Source organism: Anopheles funestus, chromosome 2RL (genome assembly GCF_943734845.2).
Source record: "Anopheles funestus chromosome 2RL, idAnoFuneDA-416_04, whole genome shotgun sequence".
NCBI classification, from domain to species: domain Eukaryota; kingdom Metazoa; phylum Arthropoda; class Insecta; order Diptera; family Culicidae; genus Anopheles; species Anopheles funestus.
Genome location: NC_064598.1, coordinates 21,104,790 through 21,125,209, shown reverse-complemented (window position 1 = coordinate 21,125,209; position 20,420 = coordinate 21,104,790). Strand labels below are relative to the sequence as shown.

Here is a 20,420-nt window from a genome sequence, read left to right as displayed (position 1 = left end):
ATGTGTTATAGAAGCTAATTTGCCATATCATTTAAGTCAAAACATGTGACAGAAGATAATTTTGAGTGGGAAGATAAAACATTAGCAATTTGTCAACCAAAGGAGTGGTGGTAGATATCTATGGTTAGGTCCGATACATCCCAATAATATCAGCTTTAAAGAAAGATTTATTTGTTCTTCCTCTGTTCCACACTTATCACTCACATTAGCATCCTTTGGCAGGCTACATCTGAATGCCCTGCCCTGGAAGTGAATGATCCCTTCCTCAATAAGTAAGGTTGCCAATACCACATATTTCACACACAAATCCATTTAAGTTTTGTAAATTGTGGAGTCGACCATAGGCTGAAGATGTGCTTCGCAAACGAAATGATTAGACCTTAATGTAGAAATCATTTTGATCGATTTCCAGATATACACGAGAACTGAGGCTTGGAGAAAACATGAGGAGATAAGTTAAACTTTCCTCATCTTATCCGAGTTCCACATTATCACGTACATAGGTGTTTGTGAAGTTTTATGAACTTTTCACGATTTTTCATTTGGAACTATGATTATAGAATATTTGAAAGTTATTGATTTCTCTTGAAGTGTTTTGAAGTTGACATTTTAATATGAGTGTACGAGAAGAAGATTATACATTTATTGAAAATATTTTCTGTTGAGCCTAACATATAATGGCTTCCCTGCAGAATATATGACTGCAGCTTTAAGTGGTTCTATTTACGGTGCGATCGTTATGCACAACCGTGACCGACTGTACGGCCATGTTGGGTGTCAAAAAGTTAGCCAAACTGTCCACCCCGCTACGGGCAGCCCGATCGAACGGGTAGCCCATTGCCTTCCGATCCGGATAAAGCCGATCCCGGACGCCACAGTACGATGCCGCATCATTGCACGTCCCGACCAGATCCTGTACAACACGATCCTCCTCGTAGTTCGACACCATTATGAACAGATCCGCCGGCAAACCTTCGGGCAGTCCCTTCGGGATGAGCATGTGCGAGGGCCATCCACAGCCACAAAAGTTAAACTCAGCCTCTTGGGGCGTATCGGGTTCGGGGCGGTTTTGGTCCAAGTTGCGGAACGTCCGCTCGAACGGAATGGTAACGGTGGATTCCTTCGACCGTCGACGAATACGATTCGAACCGGGTCGCACTGCAAAAAACATATAAAAGACATTGAATGTGAAGTGGAAAAGTATAGCGCGAAAAAGGGTCATTATCCATTAAAAACATACTTACGAGCAACTAGGAACTTGTCCAGCTCTACCATGAACAAACGCTGGTCGCGAAAAACCATCGGTGTGCCGCGTTCGTCGTTTTTCGGTGCCAAGAAAACGCGCACAAATGCCATGCGCTGAGCGTCCGAATCGTTCTCGATCATGATGGTCGTCACGAACGGGGAGTGTTGCAGATGGGTGAACCTTTGGTGGAAGTGCAAGAAAGTTTCAAAAGTGAATAAGTAACTGTAGCCAAAATGTCACCGTTACTCATATAACAGTGAACTCGCGCGAGAAAAAAAAACAGAGGCCATTTCTCAATTAAACGTTTCAAATGAAAGTGTCTTAAGCACACTAATGTGTCGCAAAATAGTTTCAGTCTTTTCAGTGAATGTTGAACAAAAATTCACAAATGGCAGAGGAAAATCCCCCGTCGTTAGTTTGTGCTCTAAGATCATGTCGCACACTCACACACGCGGCTCGTGCCATGGTTTGAAGATGAATGGTTCTTGTTCGGTACTGTTGCTGGGCTACATTCGCATCGCTATTCGTACGTGTGCTCGAAAAAAAACGGTAATTAAAATGAAGAAACTTTTTCTCAGCCCCTCTGCAAGACGATGCGCCTTTCGGGCTAAATTACTTTCGCCAACTTAATTTTCATTCACGTGCTTACGCAGGAGTTGCGTTTGCGGGAGTTTTTTTTTCTTGCGTCGTTGGTTGGTGCTTTTTGCATTGCTTCCCAATCACAGGAGTAGCAACGCTCTATTCAGGGAAGCTTGAAAGCGTATACAAGTTTTACTTAGACGTATCTAATATACGCACCAAAGAAGCGTATCGTGTGGCCGTAACATCCATTTGGTGAATAGTTTGGTGTGCGAAAAAGTGCTTTCTGTTCGTGGAGAAGGCAGAAAAAAACACTATCCATCGTTCGCTGGTGTAATGGATCTAGGGGTGAAGTTTTTAGCACAAATGGTTTGTGCAAAATTGAGTGTAATCATGCAATACGTAGTACGTCATAACACGCACGAACAACGCAACGATAAACATCCGTTTATTTATTTTACGTAATGAGTGTTAGTTGGTGGGTGAGGGATAAATAAGGTAGGACGATAAAATATTGTAATTTTCCAGCATAAAAAGCTTGTTTGATTTTTAATTAGATACATTGATTAAAACCTTTCCGTAGAGTCTATTGTATTTGAATTTAAAAAAAGTAATTCATTCTATCAAAAAAGCTACAAAAAGCTTCAATCCAAAGATGTGTAATTATGAAATTGCAACTCTATTGCGTATCGATTTTCTGAACACAATATTCATCATAACATCGTGCATCACTATTAATCTAAGTGTGATGAAAAAATTACAAAAACATAACCATTTTCGTCCTTGTTTTGCCCCTGCATACAAAACACGAAACACAACTTATGCACCGACTGGACAGCATGTTATGCAGCGCATAAACGTTGCTGCACACAGAGATCAGCTTTTGCTAAAGGATCGTTTAACATGCGAATCTCGCAATGCTCCCCAGCGTATGGAACGTTATGTTCGCGTGGAAAATTACTGAACCTGACAGCAACGCTTCATTGCACATCCATCATTTCGTAGTGGTGTCCGAGTGGTAACGAAATTTTCGTTTTACATTCTCATCGTGTTGCACTTTTTTTCCTCTCCCCAACTTGCACCAAGCACCAGCACTGTTGCATTCATTGGCAGCAGTGCCGGAAACACTTTCATCCGTCTCCATGTACGGTGCGGAATATATCGGAGGAAGTCGTGTTAATTCAATTAAATTTCAATCGAACAAGCGTGTAGCAGTCATGTGTGCTTGGGACCATGATCCAACCTAACCATATTGGTGGGGAAAGAATGAAACCTATTTGATGACATCGAAACTGGTACCGGGTGTGCGGGAAGGTCGAGAATGCAAAAGAGGCACCATGTGTTGACGAACAGCACATTACGACGTTGCGATGGTAAAAACGGGATGGTTCAGGATTAGTGTGAAATGGTTTGATGTGAATATTTGTGTTTTTGTCATGTTCATTTGTAAATGTTTTTGCATGTACGTCAACTGTGCATGTGTTTTTTTTTCACTGGAACTGATCTCTCACACCGGTTGTTGTAAGCATTTATCCACTTAGAAACTCGTTAGCATCGTAATCAAATTGCATGAAATCAATTATGTGATTCGTGGGACAAACAAGCGAAAGGGAACACACATTACGAGTGTAAATTTACGGGAATTTTACAACTCACGTTAGACGTTAATTAGTCAAGTTTGTTGGCAAATTGTGAACACGGTAGTGAAGCTGCTGCGTCTTCCCTCACGCATGATGTGCATTTAAATTACCCACGCTTAAAACACTTACCTAGCGAAGACATTGCCTCTCGGCACAAAGTCCATACCGCGCGACAGATCCACATCGGACTGCTGCCAGAACGTTTGGAACGTGTTCGGTTGACCGTCCTCCGGCTGTACCGTAATGCCGGTAATGGAAATTCCGTCGAACGTGAGCTGCGTGCGGGTGTATGGTGACAGTTTGTTCTTATGCTCCTGGAAGATGTCGTCGATGTACGAGTGCCAGCGGTAAAACACTGGATCACGCATCGCCGTTGCAACATCGCCCATCACACCAAACGACTCGAGATGCCGATGATCTGGGTCGTGAGCGTACGAGATGAAGACGTGCCCCATGTTGTGCATATCGCCGTACAGCTGTCTGTTCGGTGACAGAGTGGATGACTCGATGATGTTACCGAGATGGTCGATACCTTTTTGCTCGTCGAGCGGGATACGGTTTCCGGATTCCTAGCAAAGCCAATCATTCGGACAAAAACGTTACTTATCGAGACTAGAATTGTGTTTAATTATTCTTTCGAGAAACGTTATTCGAATCCTGAGTTGACTTTGGAATGCTTGAACGTATTAATATGGTCTAATGATTACATTTCACTAATGAAGGAAAGTTTTCAGCAATTTTATCCATTTTTTTTTATTTTAAAGTTTAAGAAATTGAGCAAACTAAACAATTAAAACAAAACTCGTTACTTTCCTCGTTCGTCATTTGAATGATAATACGCATCTAATCCTGTAAAATAAAAATGTTGTGACAATATTCTATATTCGACATCTTCACAAGTTAATAAACGGCTAGATCTCTAGTGTGATTGTCCTGAGCAGCTTCTAAACATTCTAACTCTGAGAAAAATTCTGGAATGTGTTGGTTTTGGCACCACATAGCAAATATAAAGAAATTCTAAGAGCCAAAGTGCTCATTATGGGAGATTGAATTAATTGTGTCGATGAGTACTCTTAGGCAAAAAACTCGTTAGAAGCATCAGGAATTGATTAGAAATAATCACTTGTTATAAGGGGATTGACTGTCTATGTAATTGTTATTACAGGAGCTAAAACATAACAAAAATCTTTAGAACTCTACGAATGTTTAGAGTTAAATGAATCTTCAGCTCTTCAAGATTTAAATATTTGATCGACTTAAAGATTCACTCACTTTTATGAATCCAAATCAGATTCTTTTAGCACTATTCGAGACATTAATTCTACAAGAAAGCACACATAGTGTACACTTACATCCACCACAAATCCTTGATGAATCGCTTCGTAGATACGATCAATCCAGCGCTCAAGATCAGCCACATCCTGCTTAATCTGATCAGCTTCACGGTTCAAATCCTTCAGCACACTCGAATCCACACGTCCCGGCCATGCCCTGCTAGCAACCAGCGAGTCCAACTTCGGATAATAACCTTCACTGATCGGTTCACGCAGATTGTTGAGTCGCTTAACACGCTGCAATCGATTACTGAAACGCTCAAAGTTATACCGAGCTACCAGCTGCTGATGCATGTAGTAAAACAGTTCACCCCGACGATCCTTATCGACGATCGCACGGTTCGAAGCATCGAACGGGTAAACCAGATGCCAGTGCCAGTGGTGCAGATTAACGCCAATATCCTCACGGAAGTACCACAGTCGATGTTCCTCGTCCAGATCGGATGCCGTGTAGTCCTTCGGGATAACGATCGGCATCCGCATACCCTCCGGTACGACCGTAGCCTCCTCGCGGATCTGTGAAAACACCTTCGAATCGACATACTTGTCCGGGAACACCTCGATGATGGTGGGCAAGTCGAGATCGTGAGTGTCCTTGCGATGTAGCAACGCTACCGAAAGCGCATAGTTGAACAGATACGGATTGATACGATCGCGCGCGAATACAGCACAGCTCTGCAGATCTTCCACGTTTCGCATACCTGATCGTAATGGAGCACAAGAGCGCTAGATTAGAAGACTGATATTACAATATTTTTGATGAAGTGCTAATGAAAATTTGGTAGACGAAATTGAGCTGTACTTTGGTTTACTTTGAAAAACAAACAACCATATAGACGTCACACCATCGTAAAACGTATTCGCCAAACTTCTTTCCTTAATTCTTGAGTAAATTCATGGCAAATTGTTCCGAACTAACTTCCCATCCTTTTTGGGGGAAGCCCGGTTTTAACGTTCGTTCTGTAAAAAAAAATAATTGGTTAAATTGCAAGGCAAACAGCTGTCGGTATTTTTAACCCCGTCTGAGCAAACTCCTGTGGCCTCCTTGTTGGCCAACTGTGAACGTACAGCTAATGGAAATAAATCTCCACCGCAGCTCAATTTGTCCACGAAAGACAAATGTTTCTCGTGTAAAATTCGGAGCAAAAGAAAAAACAAAAATTGTCAAAAATAAATTTTCTACGTCCTTGTACGACAAGACAGGCACAGGACTTCATTGGCGGAGTATGGCGGAACCCTATCGCTTTGCTGATATCTTTACCAAGGATGTCTTGCTGAGTTTGTTAACTTTTAACTAGATTTAGTCCGAAGAAGGATGCCCGCGGAAGGTGCAAAAATTGAACAATATCTCACACTCGCTGTGGATGCTTATTCCCAGGAAGGATAGATTTGATTTTGGACCTTCGAAAGGTACACAGAGAAGGGGCGGGGAGGAAATGCTAGGCTATCTTTATTTAGCGTCAACCTTTCTTATTCCGCTTGTTGCGTTAGTGTTTTTTTTGGCAGGGAAAGCAATGGTGTATGTGTGGCCTTTCAAAGTGCTTTGCAGGAAGCTACATCTTTCTCTCTTTTCCTTTCGTGTGCGTGTGTACAGATGAAAGGTTGGTGTGTTTTTCCAGCAATATTAATATCAACAAATTTTGTCACGAAGAAGCTTTTATGGTAATTGATTTTTCGTCATAGCATAGCAAATCGTTGCGTAGGATTAAAACAGATCGTGCCAAGGGATATGATGGCAAAAACCCCGTCTAGCAGTATACATACATTCGGTAGATTGGGCCCATACATTTATCACTCAGCAGGGTGCTGGAATCGTAGCAAAATGCTTGTGTGCATAACGCACGGTTGGAATAATTCTTTTTTGTCTCCTTTAGAGACGCAAACATTTTTACCATTTTTACTACCGATGGAAGCGATACCTCTGCTGGTATACAGCGTTTCATACCTTTTTGGAATCTCTTCTGCAAAGGTAATCTTTAATGTTTCATCAAACATTACGTTCCAGGCAAAAAGCTAAACGCGTAATTAAACATTCCATTCATATTTCGCTTCAAATAAATCAGTTTAACTTTTCCACACCAACAAGCGCTCGGAGCTGCTAGTAGCATCGCACCTTGTGAGGGCATTAAATAATCATCCTTCTTTACCGAAGAGCCTCTTATCGCTAAAGCTCGCAAGCGCTCGGGTTTATCACATTCTTGCATACCCGGTCCCGATGAACAACGTGAACTAAGGAGTGCAAAGTGTTCCATACCATACAGCGCAAATGTGTGCGCGTGAAAAAGCTTCTTATGCAGTGTGCTTTGATGTTGAAACCTTCCAACGAGCTAAGTGTAGGTTCATGTGTGCCGGATGTTAAACACTTTTCAACCGATTTGACTGACAGTTTCATTTTGCCTTCTGGGAAGGGCGCGAGATAGTATGGAGACCCGTCCAGCACAGGAGCGCAAAAGCAAAGCCAAACTCCTTAAGAAGTTTAAAAAAGGAAGAAAAAAAAACCGGTGAGGGCAAGTGACGTGGCTTTATAGTTGCAAAAAGTCGATAGCAATCTTTGCTGGGGAACCGAGTTTCATTCCACCGGAACTGGTACGTTTGATTAGTCCGATTGCTATTTATTGTCGTAGGTGCAGCTTAGTTTACGCTTTACGCTAATGTTCCAGAGCGTTCCCGGGGAAGGTAGGGCGATGTGAGCAACCCACGACGACATGCTGTGAATAATGAAACCGAGCAGAGAGGAAAACCAACAACTGATTGTGGTTTTTGACCACGCAGGGTTTGAAACGGAACTAGGAACTATAGCACCGCTTTGCATACATTATCGCTTCGTTCCGGCACCATTCAATGAGGTTCTGTCACCGAAAGCAACATGAGACTGGCAGCTTCTGTACCTAGCCTTGGTCGGCTAGGTCGAAATCGTTCGAATCAGGAAGGGAAACAGTCGATATCAATCAATGTGCCCCGAAGGGTGGAAATAATCGTAGTCAAATGAAAAGCCGGCGTAAGGTGGTAAGGAAAGCAAATCGATCGAAACCATCGGCAAAGAAAATCAATTGCTTGTTGCTGGAGTTTGCAATGGATGGGGTAAGGGTACCATATCTGCATAATTTGTCTGTATTGATATTAGTTCGTTTATGGTCGAACTTTCCGGGCGTCGTAGCGTGAACAAGATACAAACATGAACCACATGCTGGTTATACGCCCTTCATTAAAGCCGTAAAATTACACCTCTGCATACTTTTAGGCGGTTACTGTGTAAGCACATCAAACGAGAGCTTGGAGTGCCGAACCGAACGATGAATGTCCACTCGATGGAGACATTAAAATTAAACATTATTGCGCATGCAAAACGCGTTGTGTGGAAACTAGAGATGAGAATAACAACTCTTTTTAGTGAGTCAACTCAGAATTAATGAGTCCTTATTAGGAGTCAGCTCGCTTAACGACTCATTTCAGAGTCATAAAAAACCTCGGCATAAATCTCCTAAGGCCTTAGCTTTTTTTCGGGAAATTTAAAAACTAAATTTAAACTAAACTAAATTTGTTGAAGATTCCTAAGGCTCATTTTTGCACCAAATTTTGCCTATAACTCGGTCGGTATCCAACGGATCGCCAATCTTTAACCTGTGGTCGATAGATGACACCAATGGCTACATTTTGTTCTTGGACGACCATGCCCTCAGATGTCTGTGCAAGAAGTTATTCGAGAAACCAAGTTCCTTACCCTGTTTGAGAAAATGTAAAATTTTCCTCATTTTTGCAACAAATTTTGTCTATAACTCGGTCGGTATCCAACGGATCGCCAATCTTTAACCCGTGGTCGATAGATGGTACCAATGGCTACATTTTGTTCTTGGACGGCCATGCCCTCAGATGTCTGTGCCAGAAGTTATGCGAGGAACCAAGTTCCTTACCCTGTTTGAGAAAATGTAAAATTTTCCTCATTTTTCTGCAATTCAGAAACAATTTTAAATGTGATATATTTTATTGCGAATTTGTTGCAATAAGTATCTTTTCACTCAAATAATGCTTTAAACTAAAAAAAGAATAAAAAATCAGAAAAAAATTACAAAAAAATTTCGAATCGAAAATTTCATAAGGCTTACCCCTTACGTTTTTTTTGAGAAATTTTCAAAAAAAATAAAGTTGATTTATTTAAATGCCAATTGGTTGCAATAAGTTTCTTTTCACTCAAATAATGTTTTAAACAAGAAAAGAATAAAAAATTTAAAAAAAATTGAAATAGATAAAAATTTGAAAATTTCATAAGGCTCATTTTTGCATCAAATTTTGCCTATAAGTCGGTCGGTATCCAACGGATCGCCAATCTTTAACCTGTGGTCGATAGATGGCACCAATGGCTACATTTTCTTCGTGGACGGCCATGCCCTCAGATGTCTGTGCCAGAAGTTATGCGAGGAACCAAGTTCCTTACCCTGTTTGAGAAAATGTAAAATTTTCCTCATTTTTCTGCAATTCAGCAAAATTTTTAAATGTGATATATTTTATTGCGAATTTGTTGCAATAAGTATCTTTTCACTCAAATAATGCTTTAAACTAAAAAAAGGATAAAAAATCAGAAAAAAATTTCAAAAAAATTTCGAATCGAAAATTTCATAAGGCTTACCCCTTACGTTTTTTTTGAGAAATTTTGCAAAAAAAATAAAGTTGATTTATTTTAATGCCAATTGGTTGCAATAAGTTTCTTTTCACTCAAATAATGTTTTAAACAAAAAAAGAATAAAAAATTTAAAAAAAATTGAAAAAATATAAAAATTTGAAAATTTCACAAGGCTCATTTTTGCACCAAATTTTGCCTATAACTCGGTCGGTATCCAACGGATCGCCAATCTTTAACCTGTGGTCGATAGATGGCACCAATGGCTACATTTTCTTCGTGGACGGCCATGCCCTCAGATATCTGTGCCAGAAGTTATGCGAGGAACCAAGTTCCTTACACTGTTTGAGAAAATGTAAAATTTTCCTCATTTTTGCACCAAGTTTTGCCTATAAGTCGGTCGGTATCCAACGGATCGCCAATCTTTAACCTGTGGTCGATAGATGGCACCAATGGCTACATTTTCTTCTTGGACGGCCATGCCCTCAGATGTCTGTGCCAGAAGTTATGCGAGGAACCAAGTTCCTTACCCTGTTTGAGAAAATGTAAAATTTTCCTCATTTTTCTGCAATTCAGCAAAATTTTTAAATGTGATTTATTTTAATTGCGAATTTGTTGCAATAAGTATCTTTTCACTCAAATAATGCTTTAAACTAAAAAAAGAATAAAAAATCAGAAAAAAATTTCAAAAAAATTTCGAATCGAAAATTTCATAAGGCTTACCCCTTACGTTTTTTTTGAGAAATTTTGCAAAAAAATTTAAATTCATTTTTTTTAATGCCAATTGGTTGCAATAAGTTTCTTTTCACTCAAATACTGTCTTAAATAAAAAACAGAAAAAAAATTATAAAAAAATTAAAAAATATTAAAATTTGAAAATTTCATAAGACTCATTTTTGCGGCAAGTTTTGACTATAAGTCGGTCGGTATCCAACGGATCGCCAATCTTTAACCTGTGGTCGATAGATGGCACCAATGGCTACATTTTCTTCGTGGACGGCCATGCCCTCAGATGTCTGTGCCAGAAGTTATGCGAGGAACCAAGTTCCTTACCCTGTTTGAGAAAATGTAAAATTTTCCTCATTTTTCTGCAATTCAGCAAAATTTTTAAATGTGATATATTTTATTGCGAATTTGTTGCAACAAGTATCTTTTCACTCAAATAATGCTTTAAACTAAAAAAAAAATAAAAAATCAGAAAAAAATTTCAAAAAAATTTCGAATCGAAAATTTCATAAGGCTTACCCCTTACGTTTTTTTGAGAAATTTTCAAAAAAAAATAAAGTTGATTTATTTAAATGCCAATTGGTTGCAATAAGTTTCTTTTCACTCAAATAATGTTTTAAACAAGAAAAGAATAAAAAATTTAAAAAAAATTGAAATATATAAAAATTTGAAAATTTCATAAGGCTCATTTTTGCACCAAATTTTGCCTATAAGTCGGTCGGTATCCAACGGATCGCCAATCTTTAACCTGTGGTCGATAGATGGCACCAATGGCTACATTTTCTTCTTGGACGACCATGCCCTCAGATGTCTGTGCCAGAAGTTATTCGAGAAACCAAGTTCCTTACCCTGTTTGAGAAAATGTAAAATTTTCCTCATTTTTCTGCAATTCAGCAAAATTTTTAAATGTGATATATTTTAATTGCGAATTTGTTGCAATAAGTATCTTTTCACTCAAATAATCCTTTAAACTAAAAAAAGAATAAAAAATCAGAAAAAAATTTCAAAAAAATTTCGAATCGAAAATTTCATAAGGCTTACCCCTTACGTTTTTTTTGAGAAATTTTGCAAAAAAAATAAAGTTGATTTATTTTAATGCCAATTGGTTGCAATAAGTTTCTTTTCACTCAAATAATGTTTTAAACAAAAAAAGAATAAAAAATTTAAAAAAAATTGAAAAAATATTAAAATTTGAAAATTTCATAAGGCTCATTTTTGCACCAAATTTTGCCTATAAGTCGGTCGGTATCCAACGGATCGCCAATCTTTAACCTGTGGTCGATAGATGGCACCAATGGCTACATTTTCTTCTTGGACGACCATGCCCTCAGATGTATGTGCCAGAAGTTATTCGAGAAACCAAGTTACTTACCCTGTTTGAGAAAATGTAAAATTTTCCTCAATTTTGCACCAAGTTTTGCCTATAAGTCGGTCGGTATCCAACGGATCGCCAATCTTTAACCTGTGGTCGATAGATGGCACCAATGGCTACATTTTCTTCTTGGACGACCATGCCCTCAGATGTATGTGCCAGAAGTTATTCGAGAAACCAAGTTCCTTACCCTGTTTGAGAAAATCTAAAATTTTCCTCAATTTTGCACCAAGTTTTGCCTATAAATCGGTCGGTATCCAACGGATCGCCAATCTTTAACCTGTGGTCGATAGATGGCACCAATGGCTACATTTTCTTCGTGGACGGCCATGCCCTCAGATGTCTGTGCCAGAAGTTATGCGAGGAACCAAGTTCCTTACCCTGTTTGAGAAAATGTAAAATTTTCCTCATTTTTCTGCAATTCAGCAAAATTTTTAAATGTGATATATTTTATTGCGAATTTGTTGCAATAAGTATCTTTTCACTCAAATAATGCTTTAAACTAAAAAAAGAATAAAAAATCAGAAAAAAATTTCAAAAAAATTTCGAATCGAAAATTTCATAAGGCTTACCCCTTACGTTTTTTTTGAGAAATTTTGCAAAAAAATAAAATTGATTTATTTTAATGCCAATTGGTTGCAATAAGTTTCTTTTCACTCAAATAATGTTTTAAACAAAAAAAGAATAAAAACTTTTAAAAAAAATTGAAAAAATATAAAAATTTGAAAATTTCATAAGGCTCATTTTTGCACCAAATTTTGACTATAACTCGGTCGGTATCCAACGGATCGCCAATCTATAACCTGTGGTCGATAGATGGCACCAATGGCTACATTTTCTTCTTGGACGACCATGCCCTCAGATGTCTGTGCCAGAAGTTATTCGAGAAACCAAGTTCCTTACCCTGTTTGAGAAAATGTAAAATTTTCCTCATTTTTGCACCAAGTTTTGCCTATAAGTCGGTCGGTATCCAACGGATCGCCAATCTTTAACCTGTGGTCGATAGATGGCACCAATGGCTACATTTTCTTCTTGGACGGCCATGCCCTCAGATGTCTGTGCCAGAAATTATGCGACTAACCAAGTTCCTTACCCTGTTTGATAAAATGTAAAATTTTCCTCATTTTTGCACCAAGTTTTGGCTATAACTCGGTCGGTATCCAACGGATCGCCAATCTTTAACCTGTGGTCGATAGATGACACCAATGGCTACATTTTCTTCTTGGACGGCCTTGCCCTCAGATGTCTGTGCCAGAAGTTATTCGAGAAACCAAGTTCCTTACCCTGTTTGATAAAATGTAAAATTTTCCTCATTTTTGAGCAATTTAGCAAAATTTATAAATTTGATATATTTTAATACCAATTGGTTGAAATAGGTTTCTTTTCATTCAAATAATGCTTTAAATAAAAAAAAACAGTAAAAAATCAGAAAAATCAGACTCACCACAGCTACATTATTACACTCATGAGTGAGGAAGTGAAAAAGAGTCGCTAAAACTCCTCGTGGTGAGCGAACGAAACTCGTTCAATACAACGTTTCAGCTCACTATCTCATTCTTACTCACTTTGCACATCTCTAGTGGGAACGTTAAGGCGTTTACCTAGAATTTGTAACAACCAATGTTAAGGTCGCTATTTTTGCTTATTAAACCGTGATTGTGAACACTGCTTCGTTCTTGGAAGGGAAACCATGATGTTATGTTACAAATGTAGCAGTAATTTATTGGTGAGTTTTATTGAAATACCTCGCACACACACGCACATGTGGTGCGTTGTGAACCAACGATCGTAATCATTCTTTCATACTAATTTGTAAATTAGCTCTATTGCCATGTTTTCCTGAACTCATCCAATCATACGCGCAGTAGTTTCAATTTTTGGCCAAAAACTGCTCACCATAACTAATCACATTCTAGGCGTCCAGTTCCGATTTCGTAACAATAATAGTGATCCCGAAACGGAAACACGTGGCCGTAGGAAGCAATTTAACGTGCTCTTGAAAGCAGCATGACATGGTTGACAGCGAAATAGGCGTGTGTGTCCTGTATGGTCCATGCACAATGCGCTAGTTTTGGGTAGGCATAGGCAATTTATCTTAATTTTTTATCCCTACCCTTGATACCCTGGTGATGGGTGCTTTTCGCTTCAAGGTCTCGATATTTCGGTCGGTGGGATGAATGATGGACAAGGACAACACAAAAGGATAGATGTGTGTATGACATTGATGCTAGTAATACGCTGTACAGTGACCTTGCTCCCGCTATTATGCGCTTACCCATGAAGATGTCAATCAAGCGTGCGGCTATTTTTCGATGGCGTGGAATAAATAGCGAAAACTGTTCCTGCCGCCCAAGCGACATAGGTATGCGCAGATCGGGCAAAGCAATACTGCGAACCGTTATCCGTTCTTCCGCATTCTCGCCGAATCGATTTTGAATTTCGGGCCCGATCGGTCGATACCGATCGGTAAGATAGTTGTCCGGTACATCGAACACTACACGACCCTTGCCCATAAACACTGGTTCCCGGGGGCGGTCCAGCAGCAGCAGCAAATGCTTCTTATCAAACACCATCCTGTCGGAGTATTCCTTCCGTTGCTAACGTTCACCTTTTCGACTACAGTTTACACTCGTTTTGCACGGTTTGGCTCACTATTCTCCCGTGATGGGATGCTCCTATTACTCAAAAAACACTCGAAGGCGGCAGCTTTACGTCCAACCGAAACGCGTTCAACTTATTGCACAATATGCCAACTGCAGCAACGCGGGCAGATTCTTTTATAGCAGTCCCTTAAGGCCCTACGCACGAAAGGTCAATGGTACGCACGAATGCGTGATAGGAAGAACCTCAAAAAAATCTGTGATAATTTTCGTCGACAATTGCGTCGAGTCGTCTTATCGACAGCGTGGACACATCCATGCACGTTCGGTTCAACGCGCCCAGCACGGTACGAGTTCATTAACATTGGGCACTCTTTTGCGGTTATGCTGACGACCGCAAAACAGACTTGTGTGAATTTTATCCATGCGTACTGCATAGGTCATGGTAAGCATGACGACGGGATCGATGTAAACAAACGCAAAACATTAAAGGGGACTGGAGTGTTTCCGTGTCTATTCACGGGCGTATCGTGCAACATGCTGTCCAAATATAGCTGGACAGCCACCCTCCGACGCGACACTATCGCGCTGTGTGCGGTTAGCCCCATAAAGCTGAGAAACAGAAGCACAAATGGCATCGAATGTAGGTATTTATATGCCTTTTTTATCAGCCCCGGAGCAGAGAGACCGATTTTATCATGCTTTAATCGCGTCTGTTCCGACAACAATAACAATATTTGAAAAGAGTCTTTTCGTGCAACTTCGTCTAAAGTGTGTACCTCCACATCAATAAATTCACAGCAACCAAAAAGAAAAGCCAAGAAAACGAATTTCGCACAATTCCACCGGCCGTAAAATTTATGTATCCCTACAGCACCGACAAAACGTGACGCATACGCGTAATGGGTGCGTGTGTACAAATATATTTGCGCAAAATGTGTGCATTGTGGTGTTGCTCTTTTATCGATAACGATGGTTGAAGTTTTCAATTTTCACCTTACCTGGAACCCATGAACGAATCGGTGAACAACAACATTAAACATAACTGTCTAGCGTAACGCTTACATGCGCTGCTATAATCGAATTTCATTAGCGTGGGTTTTGTTGTGAGAATTACTCTCTTAAAGCACCCGTATCGCAGGGTACAGCATCGAGGGGGTTGCTTCAAAATGTCTTCAGTGGTTTAAAAGCGAGTCTAATTTCATAAGGGAATGAAAATGGGTTTTCACGCGATCTATCTCACGAACACGTGCCGATACGATACGATACGAGTGGGTATAAAGTGTCGCACGATATTAACTGTGCGTTACTGCTGTCGTGAGAAATCTGTTGATTAACTCATTATTTCCAATTCTCGCAAATTGGTTTATTAAATTTTTGGTAAAATCACAATCTATTTTCAGTATGATCTTCACACCGCAATATGGCAAAAAGATCAATTGAAATCAATTCTGTGAATAAGGAAAATTGGTACGAAAAACAATAATATCATACGAAGTACACAAATTGAAAAATTACATTAAACTTTTGCAAATTGACTTATACGAAATGCAAAAAATCATACTTTTTAGTCACAAATGGAAAGCTTTTTATTTGGTTAAATTTCTTTTTATAATTTCTGTATAAAAAATCGTTATAGCCGCGTGTTACTTGGAGAACTTTTCTAAGCTGTAGACTTTTCAAGTCTTCAATGCAAAAACTTTTATTCAAAACAATGTTTAAAATTCGAATAAGCTTATATTTATGCAAAGGACTACTAGCGGGATACAACTAATCACTTCAAACGGATAAAGAATTTAACTCTTTACTCTCTTAACTTTATGCGCATGGACATATTCTGATCGTACCAAATCTCATCCACAATTGCATCTACCAAAGCAAACGAAATTTGATACATTTCTTCTTACACAATTACTCGGATAGCGCATCGAAAGCAAAAACATTAAAAATAGCATCACAAACGTGTAAAATGAGCCTGTACATTTCAACAAGCGGCGATTTGGCGTCTCCTGGCCCTCACACAGAAACAAACAATTTTCTCACCGGAATGCTTCCTATATCTCAAAACCATGTTTTCGATTATAAAAGAGAACTGCCGGAAACGGGATCACCAGCGTCAACGCCTTTTACCAAGCGTTGCGTAATGCTAAACCATGTGCCGTGGGACGAAGGTTGGCAGCTGTCTTCAAAGGATCGCATTCCAGTTTGGCACAAATGTTATCCCATCTCGTGCGTCCCCTTCTCGTTTTATCTCTTTCACCCACGCAAAACTTTACCCTCACTCATTTTTCTGCGTCCTGCTTTTGCTCCCTCCCCAACCGTAGATACATTGCGATAGTGCATCCGTTGCGCCACCGGACGTCAAGGAAGAAGGCCCGGATCTTTCTTTTAATCATCTGGGCGTTAAGCTGTGTCCTGGCGGCACCGTGCCTGATGTACTCTACTGTGATGACGAAGCGGTAAGTTTTAACGAGCAAAGGCATGCCTAGGGGAAGCGAGCGAAAGACAATCCCGGCACGGGCAGGAGCTGTGTGCTGAGTAACGGCAAGGGATCAAATCAAATTGAAATGGACACTTTTCGATGCTAGAGGCGGATAAAATTCGATAGTTTTGCTATATAGAAGTTGAATTAAATTACACAGTGTGCAGCGTAACGGAAGTGTTCATCCCAGTGAATTAGTGCAAATAGGATTGTGCAATTTAATTTTAGTTTGATCGTGATTTTTTTTGTAGTCATTTCACATTTTTTGAAGTGTGGATTGCTTATCGTTTGATAACTTCAATATTTAAGTTTGTATATTTAATTTGTAAATTAAAAAAAACATAAATAAATTTCATTAGCAAATTCACATTGTGACCTTAATTTTATCATTGCAATACTAAAATAAATGTCTTCTTTTCTTTAAACAATCAACTCACAAATATGTAATCAATTTTTTGTTAGAAATACATAATACACAGTAATACTTTTCCTTATCCTCAACATTTTCTTCCAAAGATATAATAATGGCAAAACACGAACAGTGTGTTACATGCTTTGGCCGGATGGACGATACCCAACATCCATGGCAGATTACATGTAAGTATTCCGGTATGTCGACCATTCTATAGTCCGCCATAGTGTACGATTGCATTACACCATCAACCAACGCTGACATGTGATTCGAGCGTTTATTTTCATACCCTAAAATTCCGTACATGTTGCGTCACTACCGATAAACGGATGTATAACAGTTTGTGATTTACGTCAACAACATTTACTATCACTTTGTTTCTCCGATTTTCCGTTGACATGTTTTAAGCAACCGAACTTTTACTAAACACGTTTGGTGACCGGAAACTTTCGGTTCGGTTTTTTTCTGTTTTTGTTTCTGCGAATAACACAGTTTGACAGCAAATCTGCATATCGGGACACATATCGTGGGCCGAACACAAACGCAGTGTATTTGGGCTGGAAAAATAAGAAAATATACAGTTTCGTTAACGCGTGTTTTTGTTCGTTTTGCTGGACCCCTGTACAGTGCTTATCACTCATGTGTCTTTACCAACGTTTTAGATTACGAACCAGCTATGTTTGTTGCTTATCTCCGATTCCTTGCACACTCATAATGAAAAGGATAGTTTTTAGGTCATGTGTCATGTTTTTTTTTCATACAATTTTTACTGGGTTATCATTAACCAGTTTCTGCATTTTTCTTCTAATTTTTTATTTAGTTTTGCTTGTGAACTTTTTTTTTAACACAATTTTTTTTTGTTCGTAAAGAACAGCCGTATTGTAGAATGTTAAATGTTGGTGTTTTTTTCCCATTTCTTAACTTTGCCTCAAAAATCTGTTTTGGGTACAAAAAAAAACTCTCTAAAAATATACCATTCTTTGTACAACCAAACCTCACCTAAAAACCTCACTCAAAACAAGTGGCACGTATTGTAGTTTCTAATGTCTTCTTGCCGTAAACTTTAACCTCGTTGCTTCATCGTTCGCTGAACACGTGAAATAAATGATAAACAAATTTATTCACTGAAAAGGCATGTCAAAAATGTCGCCAAACCCGAAGCCCTAACGCACATGTCAGCCTGGATAGTGCAGCAGGTCAACCGTTGGTTTCAAAATATGATCCCCGAAATATATATATTTTTTTCCACTCGAATAACAAAACGTCCGCGCCGTGCCGTGCATGGGGTCGCATCGATACAGCGAGAAGAAAAGAAGCAAAGCGAAACGGAATATATCACTAAACGAAACGATGCGCTACCAAGGCATGACAGTGCCAACACTGACCACTTCGAACACTCATTCTGCCCACTCTCGTCCCATGCTAGGGCGACATGAAAATTATGGCACGCAGTTGGGCATCGCATTGTTGGAAAATTTAGAAAAGAAATGAATACATCGTGATTTGGACGCTCTCCGAATGCCATTGTTGGATGCCAGGTTCGGATGGTTTGCCAGCGTAAATCCTTCGAATGTTAATAATTGAATTTTCCTCCTCCTTCCAATGCAGCGAAGCGCTGAGTTGTAAAGGACAAACAACAAAAAATAAGTTGACGGAAATCCTGCATTTGAAACACGAACCATTCGGTTTCGTGGTAATGCCGCATACAGGATGGCGGAAAGTTTTCCTTCCCGAGAATGTACATCCGGATGATGGCGGTGCGATACCTTGCGTTCGTCTCAATCAGTGCCGGTGGTAAATATACGAACCAAACTATGCGGTCCCTCAAGACGGTGAGTTTGTTAAATAAATTACCGACTGTCAGAAGGTGGTAGGTAAAAGTTGTTAAATGCTTTAAAAATGGTCAAAAAGAATGTCCGCACAAAAAACCTTTCACAACACGCCCGTACAAGTAAAGTTGATCCACTGCCACCGCAGTGGTTGATGGAATGGAAGAAACAGTTTTAACGCCCAGAATGTTGACGTACCGCACCGTCCGTATTCGGGACAGATGTTTGCACGTGAATGATAAAAAGAGGTGTGTTGAAAAGGAAAATACATTTCCCTGAAGGGATTTCTTCCGAACATCCGTGTGTATTGGGTTTGGATGGAAAGTTTTGTGTGTGTTTTATTTTTCGACTTCTAGCTACCTGCCTCTGGGGATAAGTTAAATTCTCACCCAGAACTAAATGCTTTGTTTGATGCAAGTTTAATATGTTTCAAGGAATTCAAAGATACTGAATTTCATCAGGCGATGAATGCTTTTTCTTAAGTGTTAAAATTTAACATTTTAACACCTATTTTAGCTTTAATTACTTCGTAATGAATTTATTTTTACAGATTCTATTCTGATTTTCATTGCATAAGAAGTAAAATCAATTCAAGGACGCAGTAAATTCCTTAGAGTTGCTAGATGTGATTACAAACAACTACATCACACTTATTATGGTCGTTGTAAATGAGCAACTTCAAAACTTGTGCACAATAAAATATACGCCCACCACTACAATGTGCTATAAACGGAGCCGTTCGTATGCTTATACTTGCAGTAAGCTTTATAAGCCTGAATAAAACCTTCCCATTCATTGTGAACCATGCCCTGCTCTGCCCGTTCAACTGGATCATGAACTCAAAGCAACCAAAGTTTGGTGGAATCTTTTATGCGAATGACAAAGCACATGCACATAAATGCTCCCCCGACGAGGGGGATGCTGGGTCTCCAACACCTTCGACACGTGGTATCTCAGCTGAGCTAATGAATTCACAATTACGTCATAATCCTTCCAGAACACAGCCAGAAACTCTTGGCATAATTCAATTATGCTCATAACATTGCGCCCCGCTCCATAAATATGAGCACCGAAAGCGAGACTCCATCCCAGACTCACTAGTATTTGGGGAGCTTCAGAGATGGTTTGGAAAATGTGCTACCATTCCCAGTGGATCATCAGGCTACGGCAAAGCGTCATATTGTTAAGGTAAACATAATGTGTAAGTGCGTCAAACGAACGAGAAGCATTTCTTCTCAGGCCGTCTGACGTGTGCGTGTACCGAAATGGAGTTGGTTTTGTTCTTACATTTAATGTGAAGCTGTGGTGCAAAAATACACCAAGCGAACAAAAATATTCAACCAAGTACAGTTGGTTCGGTTTTTGGGGCCAACTTCACTATAGTAACTCTTTGACCGCATGTCAGTATCAGCCGGTGGTTGAAACATTTCGCGCAACATCAGTGCACATGATCCGGTTGGATAATTGAATAAGGCAGACCGTGTTCGTCATCACACAGGAACCTATACAGCATACCGGGCAAACGTTCCATCGCCACCACAGACGCATTATTTGCTGCGTGTTGTAATGTTATTTGTGTTCCGTT

The 20,420-nt window shown here is 39.5% G+C and overlaps 2 protein-coding genes and 1 long non-coding RNA gene across 5 annotated transcripts in view; 1 reads left to right on the top strand and 2 right to left on the bottom strand.

Moving 5' to 3' along the window:
• Positions 1 to 20,420, top strand: part of LOC125765278 (tachykinin-like peptides receptor 86C) — a 67,870-nt gene that overhangs the window by 25,996 nt on the left and 21,454 nt on the right. For both annotated transcript variants that reach the window (XM_049430228.1, XM_049430226.1), the window contains 2 exons: positions 16,437 to 16,571; positions 17,111 to 17,191. In XM_049430228.1, coding sequence (XP_049286185.1) covers positions 16,437 to 16,571; positions 17,111 to 17,191 — 216 coding nt within the window. The remainder of the gene's footprint in view (positions 1 to 16,436; positions 16,572 to 17,110; positions 17,192 to 20,420) is intronic.
• On the bottom strand, positions 620 to 14,412 carry LOC125765277 (phenoloxidase 2). The gene is made up of 5 exons (XM_049430225.1): positions 13,788 to 14,412; positions 4,818 to 5,500; positions 3,595 to 4,034; positions 1,245 to 1,426; positions 620 to 1,158 (listed from the first exon to the last, which is right to left on the bottom strand). The coding sequence occupies exons 1-5, from the start codon at positions 14,083 to 14,085 to the stop codon at positions 710 to 712; spliced, it is 2,052 nt and encodes a 683-aa protein (XP_049286182.1). The 5' UTR covers positions 14,086 to 14,412; the 3' UTR covers positions 620 to 709.
• LOC125765279 (uncharacterized) lies at positions 8,356 to 12,920 on the bottom strand. Of its 2 annotated transcripts, none has more exons than XR_007418531.1 (3): positions 12,316 to 12,920; positions 11,603 to 11,792; positions 8,356 to 8,420 (listed from the first exon to the last, which is right to left on the bottom strand). It is a non-coding gene; the product is annotated as an uncharacterized LOC125765279 (long non-coding RNA). The 2 variants fall into 2 exon arrangements; XR_007418532.1 differs by lacking the exon at positions 11,603 to 11,792 and adding an exon at positions 11,413 to 11,602.

What these genes read in the sequence shown, in the direction of transcription:
- LOC125765277 (XM_049430225.1), bottom strand. Translation starts at nt 14,085, where the DNA reads ATGGTGTTTGATAAGAAGCATTTGCTGCTGCTGCTGGACCGCCCCCGG. An exon ending in CTTGATTGACATCTTCATGG is followed by an intron (nt 5,501 to 13,787) that starts GTAAGCGCATAA and finishes CATTACGATCAG; the next exon opens with GTATGCGAAACGTGGAAGAT. An exon ending in AGAGGCAATGTCTTCGCTAG is followed by an intron (nt 1,427 to 3,594) that starts GTAAGTGTTTTA and finishes CTTCCACCAAAG; the next exon opens with GTTCACCCATCTGCAACACT.